The sequence below is a fragment of the Ictalurus punctatus genome, chromosome 6 (assembly GCF_001660625.3).
Source record: "Ictalurus punctatus breed USDA103 chromosome 6, Coco_2.0, whole genome shotgun sequence".
Taxonomy (NCBI): Eukaryota; Metazoa; Chordata; class Actinopteri; order Siluriformes; family Ictaluridae; genus Ictalurus; species Ictalurus punctatus.
The window spans coordinates 29,700,111-29,711,386 of NC_030421.2; the positions used below are offsets into that span (position 1 = coordinate 29,700,111).

Genomic DNA, 11,276 nt, shown 5'->3' on the forward strand with positions numbered 1-11,276 from the left:
GCATTAGCTGAAGAGTATTTTACTACTGTATTGCCATTAAGGCCAATATAAAACTTTATATTCTCATTATCTCTCTCTCTCCCTCTCTCTCTCTCTGTAGGCTGATAGTAAATAAGAAAGAACGTCACTTGGTGAAGGGTTCAGGTTTCCACTTAGATCTGCTGCTGATCGTGACTCTGGGCGCTATCTGCCCACTCTTCGGCCTGCCGTGGCTGACAGCTGCCACTGTGCGCTCTGTCACTCATGTGAATGCTCTGACAGTAATGAGCAAAGCTACAGCTCCTGGAGAAAAGCCCATGATTCAGGAGGTGAAAGAGCAGAGAATGACTGGAATGTGTGTGGCCATACTTGTGGGTAAGAGAAGTTAGAGTTTAACGAGTAACAATACATTTAAAAAAAAAAAAAGCATCGGATTTTAAATTCTTTTTTTTTTCATTGTTCTGAATTTTGGTGAAGATCTGGCCCAATGCATTGTATTTTGCTACACTATTTCAATCTTGCCTGTTCTAAAACTTCTTTACCTCTTTCTGAAACCTGCAGGCATGTCCATTGTGATGACAGATGTACTGCGGCATATTCCTCTGGCTGTGCTCTTTGGTATTTTTCTGTACATGGGCATCACCTCCCTGACTGGTATCCAGCTATATGAGCGCATCACACTCATGGTCACGCCTGCAAAACACCACCCTGATCACAACTATGTCACTAAAGTAAGGAGACGTGACTGGGAAAGCAGTTTTCTGATTTCCTCTGCTCTCTTAAAATATCCAGTCCTGGTTTCTGGTCAGTTGAAAAAAATTTAATTTTGGGGCTCTTTTATGTTCAAATTGTATTCTGCATATACTGTACATTGCATTGGATAAAAGTGTCCTCTGAATTACTAAATAAATGTAATGAATAAGTTGCATATGGTTGATTCAGCTTCATCTCCTTGGAGAAAATATTACAATTTAATGACAGTACCCCTCAAAACCTTTTGATGCACCCACTAGGTGGTGCCCCAAACCTCACTTTCTTTTTGTTGTCCCTTCAATATAATCCTCAATATTGAAAAGCAAGCCTAATGTAATCAACATGATAAACTTTCCACCACTTAACAATTACTGGTAATGTGCCAGTTAAATTAAATAAAATTCCAGTTAAATATAACTCTTTTCACTTTTCCTCATGGGTCCCTAGGTGAAGACCTGGCGTATGAACATGTTCACCATAATCCAGCTGTTGTGTATTGCACTCTTGTGGGTGGTGAAGTCCACTGTGGCATCCCTGGCTTTCCCCTTTATCCTCATCATGACTGTGCCACTGCGCAGACTCATCCTTACTAGGATCTTTGAGGAGAGGGAGCTGGCAGCTGTGAGTCACACTCATCTCATATGTCAGCTTAGAGTTCTTGTAAATGTCTATGAAGTTTTTAAAAATATGGATTTTCAGAAACACTTTGGAAAATGTATTGTTAAAGTAATATATTGACTCCAAAAGACCTACATCTGTGTCTTTCACTTATTTTCTGCTCTAACAGCATATAACATTTGTTTTACTTTTTCATGGTATAATTGTTGATTTTTTTAAATCATAGAAACAAAGAAAGTCTGGGACATTGCTAAAAAAATTTTTTAAAAAAGCAATCTGGATCAAGTACAGTGCCCTCCACTAATACTGGCACCCTTGGTAAAATATGAGTAAAGAATGCTGTGAAAATTGTCTTTATCGTTTATCCTTTTGATATTTTGCTTTAAAAAAATCACAAAAATACTCCACTAAATTGCTAAATATAGGTGTGCAGCAAATATTGGCATCCTTTTAGTCAATACGTTCTGCTACTTCCCTTTGTCAAGATAACGGCTCTGAGTCTTCTCCTATAATGCCTGATGAGGTTGGAGAATACATGGCAAAGGATCTGAGACCGTTCCTCCTTACAGAATCTCTCCAGATCCTTCAAATTTCAAGGTCCACACTGGTGGGCTCTCTTCTTCAGTTCACCACACAGGTTTTCTATGGGTTTCAAGTCAGGGGACTGGGATGGCCATGGCAGGACCTTGATTTTGTGGCCAGTAAACCATTTTTGTGTTGATTATGATGTATGTTTTGGATCATTGTCCTGCTGGAAGATCCAACCACAGCCCATTTTAAGCTTTCTGGCAGAGGCAGCCAGGTTTTCATTTAATATCCGTTTATATTTGATAGAGTCCATGATGCCATGTATCCTAACAAAATGTCCAGGTCCTCTGGCAGAAAAACAGCCCCAAAACATTAAAGAGCCGCCACCATATTTAACCATGGACATGAGGTACTTTTCCATATGACTACCTCTCTGTGTGCACCAAAACCACCTCTGTTGTTTATTGCCAAAAAGTTCTATTTTGGTTTCATCTGACCATAGATCCCGATCCCATTTGAAGTTCCAGTAGTGTCTGGAAAATTGAAGATGCTTGAGTTTGCTTTTGGGTGAGAGTAGAGGCTTTATTCTTGAAACCCCTCCAAACAACTCGAGATGTAGGTGACTTCGTATTGTAGTTTTGGAGACTTTCTGACCAAGACTCAACTAACTTCTGCAATTCTCCAGCTGTGATCCTTGGAGATTTTTTGTCCACTCGAATCGTCCTCTTCACAGTGCGTTGAGACGATATAGACGCAAGTCCAATTCCAGGTTGATTCATAACATTTCCAGTTGACTGGAACTTCATAATTATTGCCCTGATGGAGGAAATGGGCATTTTCAAAACGTGTGCTATTTTCTTATACCCACTTCCAATTTTGTGAAGCTCAACAACCTTTTGCCGCACATCACAGCTATATTCCTTGGTCTTACCCATTGTTATGAATGACTAAAGGAATTGGGCCTATGTGTTACCTCATATTTAAAACCCTGTCAAACAGTCATGGTTGAAAAATTTCCTCTTCCTAGACACCCAGGTGTACTAAAAGAAATGCAAAATATCAATGGGAATATACTTCAAATATATTTTTCTAATATGAATTCATAGGCGTGCTAATAATTGTAGGACACCTATATTTAACAAATTTTTTTTTTTCATAAACCTGTGTTGTGTTTGCAATTGTTTGATATACATGAGAGCAGAGTATTTTTGTAAATTTTTTGAACAAACAATCAAAGAGTTAAACAATAAAGACAATTTTTCACAGCCTTCTTTGCTCATATTTACCAAGGGTGGCAATATTAGTGGAGGGCACTGTATGTTTTTGTGATGAAAGGTCAATTATGTCAATTATGTTTTTAAGAATCTGTTTTAAGTATTAAGTGATCTTTGGGCCGTATTCAGAATTGAGTTAAGCATGCATTGTGAGGTTTTAATAGTGAAATTGCACTTATCAGTATTCCGAACTCAAACATAACTCCGGCATGTCTCAGTTACATGTGCCATTGAACTTGAAGCACATTATTCTCACACAATGTTGGCTTGAGCGAGGAGCCAGTCCCACTGTCCGACAGTTTGATGTAACCAGAATATTTCTGAAAGTAATTTTTTGGCCATAAATACACTAAACAAACTATGGAATGCTATTTGAGACCATTATCAAATACAATACATAAAGAGGAGCAGATAAGTACTCAGTCAGCATATCCTTCAAACTGTAAGCAGAATTTTTTTTTTTTTTATGTGTCCTTAATCAGCAATGCTTTGCTATTTTGGAGCAGTTTCATTACACAACTGTGCTTTTGGCCGATTAGAGGCTCATGAGGTTTAGGGAACATTCACATCCTTGTACTTGATGTGAAGTGGCTTCTTGTTTTGTTCCCACAGTTGGACGCAGATGAGGATTCACCCAATTTTGATGAAGATGGTCGTGACGAGTATAATGAGATTCACATGCTTGTGTAGACCTGGTCTCCAATCACAGGATAAACCGCCTGTAAAGGTGACACTAGCCATGATGTATGATGATGTTAAACTCAGATAGTCTACTCTCCTTCAGGATTGTGTCATGTGTATATTCAAACATTGTACTTATTCAAACATTGTACTTATTCTGTGTAAAATGGAGATATTGATGCCACAGATTCACAGGATTTAGATACTGTATGTGATTGTTATTCTAATTTATTTGTTATATATTTTTAAAAAAATTTGTTCTGGTTCCTCATAAATGGTCTCTCTGAAACTTAATGATGCCCAGTGTTTTCTGGTTCGGGACAGTTGACTGTTTTAGCAGCAGTAACAGACCCTAATTTTACCTCATGAAGGGCTTGTTAAGAAGCTGATGAGGTGAGTTCATTGTGTTAGAGCAGGGAAAGTGCTAAAATGTAAGGACTCGGGAACCAGAATTGGGAAACACTACACCATAGGTCCCAAAATAGACCATGCACTTTACATTGATGTATAAAGTGAAACCCTGAAAACACCACATATACTGTAGGACCCCACTTCTGATTTGCATTCTCTTCTGTAGTGTAGGTACTGGCCACAGAATCTGAATGATTTTCAGTAGTAATAACATTGATCTGAGAACCCTCAGGGTGGTTCATTTCAAACACATTCTGTGCAATTCCCTTTCTTTGTATGCTGTATGATATAATGCTGTCATGAAGACATGAACTCTAAGCGAGATTTCTTCTGATTGATCTAATATTTAAGCTTTTTATATTTGCTGTTATTTATTTGTGACATTTATTTGCCATACTGCACAATTACTTTGTATTCAGAAAGCATTTACTTGTTAAATTTGCATTGATATGGGCAGTTCATAAGAGAAGTGTTTTCATAAGAGAGGTGTTTTCATTAGCATGGACTGAAAAAAGTTAGCACACCCTTATACTTTTCCTATACTATTTCCTATTTATTTTGTGCTCATAATGTGAGACTTGTATGCTACTTTTTTTTTGTTTGTTATATTTGAGTTATTGTATTATTGGAACAGTTAAAGCCATAGTGTACATGATTTGAAGATGTAATGTACAGATTATAATGTTTAATTATAAAATCAATCTTAATCCACTGAACTGACAGTGTATATGGATGCACTTAGCATTAGAGATTGTACTGGAAGTGAGAGTGTTTGGTTCCACTGCATTCTGCTACCAAATCAGTGGATGAGGGCAGAGAGGAAACTTTCTATCAAACTTTAACTAGTTTAAAGGAAGTGCATGACATTTAAAATCCACATTGTGCCACAGCCAACAAATGAGCAGTCAAATTTCTTATATCTGATTCTTTATCTTTTTACATTAAAACAGTTTCCTCGGAGGACCTCAGAAACTCTGAGAAGGGTTCACTGAACTTTCATCCATACTTTTCATATGAACTGAAGTATTATTTTCCCTGTTTCATAACACATTTTGAGGCACAGAGCATTCAGAGAGTGAAAAAGATGCCCTTTAGACTGTAAATAACATCCTGACCGGTTCCTGTTGGTTGTGCTACAACACTGTGTACTTTACACAAATCACACGACTAGGTTCAGTTTTCACACACACCATTGCACAGAAGTTTTCCTTTTCCAATTTAACTCACAGGTTTTGGGGATGGTGAAATACAAACATAAGGTATTACTCTTAAGACCAAATGCTGCTACCCATTCAACCAGGTTGTCAGTTGTGAGACCACACAGAAGTTTGTAGGTTGGTTGTCCTCAAACTTCAAAACTAAGCACTATATTGATGCCAAAAATGTGAGCTTGGGTTTTCAATTATGAAGTAAGAAGAGTCACTTAGGGGGGGACCCAGAGTTGGACAGTAATTACAGTACAGAAGGGTGATTAGAGCAGTGGTGACTCAGTGGCTAAGGTTCAAAAGGTTCAAGACTTCAAATTAGCTGGTGTGAATCAGCGTTCGAACGAGTGCATGCATAGTGCCCTATGATGGACTGGTGTCTCAACCAGGGTGTATTCAAATCTCACGCCCAGAATTCTTGGATTAGGCTCTGGATCCACTATTATCTTAACCCAAAAGGTTACTGAGGATAAATGAATAAATGAATGTATGGCATGAGTAATGCTTGGTGCTTGATTTAGCTCTTAAAGATCCAACGCTGCCATTATGTTGCTCGTTTTCTATCATATATGCTGAACATGTAATGACCACTTTGGTCACGAATACTTTACTGGAACTTTAGAAGTGATCTGGTTTAGAGGTGATCCTTTAGACTGAGCCATATTTTGGCTGTAATAACGTGTCTGCAGGCAGCTGTAAGAATGACGCCAATGGTACGTAGTGCTTGGACACATCCTTGTAAAGGAATGGTTTGAATCAACAGAGATGGATAGGGAACAAAAGGAGCTCTTAAACAGGCATCTATTGTCATGATGGCTGGCATTTCTTAGGCAGTGGTGGTTACCAAGACTGCAGACTTGTTGCTTACTCAAGCAGCCTAATGATCTGCAGGGCTACTGTTCAGTGGGGATGTTTATAGGCTCAGTGCTTGGAGAGAATACACCTGTGCAGACTGGAAAATCAGATACTTGTTCTTTAAACATTTTCTGGGCCATAGTGTGTGTGCAAGTGTGTGTCTGTCGGTGTGGACAGGCACAGGAATGGTAGGAAATAGAAACCATTAAGTCTGGAAGGTGTGTGGGTAGAATGTGAGAAAATAAAAGGCACAGACCCACTTCCTATCTGTGGTTTTTCAGATGTTGGATCATGATCATGAAAATCAGAACGGTCTAATTGACTAATGCCAACCTAGTTGCATGGCCCACCTACCCGATTCCTTAAACGATGTGCATATAACATTATGTCTTACTTTGCTTTCAGTTTTCTCCCATCTCCTTCATTGCATTTGACACAGAATGTGTGCTTCACTTACCAGAGAGCCCCACTTAGAGGGAAGTAATGACAGTCGACCAAACCACAATTTTACTGAACTCTAAATAGTGCATTACATTCAGTGGGGAAGGAGTAGACATAGAATGTGGAGAGGGTTTAATGGAAAGTCTTGTTTGTTTCAAAAACATATTTTCTGCATTTTCACAATATCTTTAAAATAAAACATGAGTTCTCCATGTTTTCTCCATAAATTCCACTGACTCACTGAGCCCAGATTTATTTTATGAATAATAGTCCAACTATCCAAATACTATGCTCGTTATTTGTAATTTCCACCAACAGAACATATTAGCACATCCAAGCTGAAATTATTTATAGGTGACCAGTCAAAAAGGCTAATAACTGTAAGGACATAAACGGTTTTAATAATGGCAGATTGCGATTTCCACCACTGTGCATATATATTGTATTGTGTGTGTGTGTGTGTGTGTGTATATATATATATATATATATATATATATATATATATATATATATATATATATATATATATATAAACACTGACCCTGCTTCACGTCCCCTGAGGTAAAACCTCCAGAGAACCACTGTTTTAAAATATAGGCTACAGTGTCAAAATTGCCTCTAGGGCTGCATCCTAACAACATCAATAGTATTTAAAGAGAGCCTGTGAAAAAGTTTTTGTTTACATTTACCTCAAACAGGTCACAACTCATGTCTACGCTGAACAGTTTACTGATGTATTTTATCACTTCTAATTAATAATTAAAATAGTTTAGTGGAAGGAAGTGCACAAAAACATTGTTACTCGGTCAAATTATCACCAGGTGATTTGCAGTTTATATATCTGCTGCATTTCTGGAAAGTAACCCAGGTTTGTATCAGGTTTAACCTCAGCTAGAACTAACTGACAAAGGGGATATATTGTCTCATAGCACTGCAAATAAATGACATCCTATGTGCAGTGATGTGAAAATATCTGGAAATCTCATGAATATAGTAACATTTCCTATAGGATTACAACAAATAAAAATATTTCATTCATTTCAAGCTTGAAATAATCTTGTTTTGTTCCACTGGCAGACATTTTTTTTTAAATTGAAAGCATTTATTTCTAGAAAGATGTCAAATTATTTTCCAATAAAATAACAAAAAACCTTAATAAAATTAATAAAAATGTCTAGACGTAGGTTTGATAATCTTATATTTGCATTATGGTAATTTTGTAATAGGAAATACTAAATAAATCTGACTATATTCAAGATATTTTCATTTGCTAGAATTGTTCGCAAGGTTTTTTCTCAAAGCAAAGCTTGTTGTGTTATTCTGTGCCCTATAAGAAGAAATGTTTTTACATACCATATTTTAAAGCACATTTTTACTGTCAAACATGAAGGAATTTTTTCAAAAATGAGTAACTTATTAAAAAATCAATCAGAAGCATCATGTGCTGCCAGCATTGAACTGGCTTTGAATACAGCTGAGGTTAATCCTGAAGCGGTTATGTTATTTAAGCAGTTTCTTTAATAGAGAGCTAGAAGACAGTTGACCTGAGTGCACAGAGCAATAGCTTGACTCACAAGTTTCAAGTGTAGTATAGGCGCTGACACAAGGAACTGTGTGTGTGTCTCAGTGCTCGCAGAACTGAAATCTCATATGTGACAATTCACAGCATCTGGAGGTCAGTGGTAATGACCACACTTTCTGATACTGCTGTGCGTGTTCAGGTCAGCCCCTCTGGTGCTCTCTATTAAAGATACTATTTAAATGCCATAAAATGTTTTATCAGATTACTTGTGTAGTAGGAAGATGCTGTAGGTCCTTCTCTTGATTTTTTGCAGAGTACAGTTTGTAATCTGCACTGCTTTGATTGCCATCATTAATCATGAAAAACATCCAGATTGTGTCAGCTGTTCATTAGCATGACAACATACAGTACACTTACATAACATACGTAATATACATAACATCACGTAAGAGACGTTTTTATTTTATACAAGTATAAGTAAATAAGCAACCAATATCAGATACCATTATCGGCATTGATGCATCCCTACACATGATAAACATTTTTTTTCTTTCTTTCTGTACCATAGACCTTAAACAGATGCCACTTATTTATAGCATGTTTACCGCACAATTTTTTTTTTTTAAAAAGGGTGGGTGGGGGGGAGTAAAAAAAAACATTTAAATGATTGTACTGAGACATACACTACTGGCTAAAGTTTGGAAGCAGTACTAACTTAGTAAAAATAAGTTTAAGAAAATGAGATGATGTGATAAAATAAAAAGTATCAATAAGACAATATTTATTATAATATTTATTTATTGCAACCCTTATAGACACCAGACATTCAAATGCTCCATTCAGCTTGGTTTACTCAACCAGATGTTACTGAATTAATGATCAGATCATTGAGATCTGGTCAATATAATAGACTGCTCTCAGCAAAGACAATTAATGCTTTTCCTATGAAAGTACAATGACCGCACACCAATGTAATATTCTGGTTGTTGGCAAATTGACTTAACTGTAAAATTGTCGAACCTATAAATATCACCTGCTAGTTTCCATTGTTTTCAACTGTAGAGCATATAATGTATAAATGTTTACTTTCCATACATTCAGCACCCATGTGTCATGTTATCCTTAAATCATGTCTAAATGTTGTCAGTCCCAAACAGACCACTTTTATAACTCAGTGTTGCCTTGTTGTAACTATGGTAAGAGGTATAGTTTGTCAAAAAAAAAGGCAAACAAGTTCTTATGATAAGTAATGTATTACTTTAGCTTTAGCAATACTGAAAGAAATAATGATGTTATGTGGATATTTTAATAGCAGTAGAAACTACTATTACTGTAAAAAAAAAAAAAAAAATGTTTTCAAACCACTGTTAAACAAATTGTTATTTTTTTGTCTCAAAATAAATATTTATGATGTGTTTCAACATACATTGTTTTAAGCCTATTGTGTTGTAAAATTGCTCTTTCTATTATAGGAGTAACAAAAAAATTAACCTATTAAGTCCTCAAAATACTTAATGTGGAGGGTTGTGCAAAGCAAACATACTCTCTGTGGTTTGGTACTGGTCCTTTGTACGAATGTCCCATTACAGGTGGTACTATTACAATTTAATGACAATTTTCAAAACTGCAGTGTGCTAATGAATAAGATTGGCACTCCTAAAAGTCATCCATCTTGTGAACAAATCAACTTGGTTATGCCTTTGTACCGACCAATATGAGACTATGAGAAATTGATTGTCAACAAAACTCAGCGAGTTAAAATGAACAAGTTAATGGTCAGAAATGACTTATAAAGAGGTTACATTTGGGAACTGACATTTACCTGAGATTAAAACAGTGACACTAATACATTTTTCTTACAAATACATTTAATTCCAGTTTGTCTGCTAAAAACAAGATAATAATAAGTAGGTGTTCAAATCTTGGAGTGTCAGTCAGTCACATAAATGTATCAGAATGTTTCATAGTAATCCTAATCTAACAAGAGTCTTTGTAGCAATGTGAGTTAATCATGGATGCATTATTCCTTGGGGGTGATGTAGCTACAGAGAAAGGAGAAGACAAAAGTAACGATGATGCAGGGCAGCATAAACAACAGCAGCACAGGCACATCAGGGTCCTTCAGGAAGTGGCAGTGAAAAAAATATGTGCGGTGGAGATCCAAAAAGATCTTGTTCTTCAGAGAAGGCTCACTGCATGCTGTGATGTCTACCATATGTTGGAAACAGTTGTCCAAATAATAGTAGTAGCTGAGGGCACAAAGACAGCAGAATTAGGGAGATTCCCAGCACACACTATTTCCCTGTGTCTATATGTCACTGCCTCTCTTTTATACACAGCTCCAAAAATGGTCACAACCACTGGTATGTACATGAGCTGTGTTACCTATTCCTATCTATTAATGTAGCCACTGAGAATACACAGGAGTACTAACATTTTTTTCTGTCTTAAGAATACAGTCCCTGCAGGCGTGGCTTTAATGGAGTATCAAAATACACTCCTGGGAAGCCAAAGGTTATGACTTTCCCATGATGACAGGTCATAGATCATTCAGGAGATTTAAATACAGATGTTTGCTATATTTAGTCTATACTTTTCACTTCAATTAGATTATCTATAATGGCATCAAACCATTAAAGTCTCTGTTTATTAATCAGTTATTTTCTTAAAGCTTATTCATTCACTAATTCTGTTCATTAAATTCAACTATTAAATCTTCAGTAACCACTTTATCCTGGTCAGTATGATGCTGGATCTGGTGTGAGGTGGGAATATACATGGGATTGGACACCAGTCCATTGCAATCTTTTAGAAGTAAAGATGGGCAGGGTTTCACCAATCGGAGAAAAACTGCATCTAAAATTTTTTGAATAATTTCAGAATAATGTTCCTCAATGTAAAATTGCGAAGACTATGAATATCTCATCTTCTACAGTACATCATATCATCAAAAGATTATGCAAATCTAGAGAAATCTCTGTGTGCAAGGGACAAAGGTGAAAATGATTC

General features: G+C 36.5%; 1 protein-coding gene and 1 long non-coding RNA gene across 2 annotated transcripts in view; one reads left to right on the plus strand and one right to left on the minus strand.

The window, feature by feature from the left end:
* Positions 1-7,206, plus strand: part of slc4a3 (solute carrier family 4 member 3) — a 78,464-nt gene extending 71,258 nt beyond the window's left edge. Inside the window, exons 20-23 of the mRNA XM_017469079.3 lie at positions 101-354; positions 541-710; positions 1,180-1,353; positions 3,765-7,206. Coding sequence (XP_017324568.1) covers positions 101-354; positions 541-710; positions 1,180-1,353; positions 3,765-3,842 — 676 coding nt within the window. The 3' untranslated portion in view covers positions 3,843-7,206. The remainder of the gene's footprint in view (positions 1-100; positions 355-540; positions 711-1,179; positions 1,354-3,764) is intronic.
* Positions 7,207-9,044: 1,838 nt separating this feature from the next.
* Positions 9,045-11,276, minus strand: part of LOC128632933 (uncharacterized) — an 8,066-nt gene continuing 5,834 nt past the window's right edge. The window contains exon 4 of the long non-coding RNA XR_008396606.1: positions 9,045-10,516. This is a non-coding gene — a long non-coding RNA (uncharacterized LOC128632933). The remainder of the gene's footprint in view (positions 10,517-11,276) is intronic.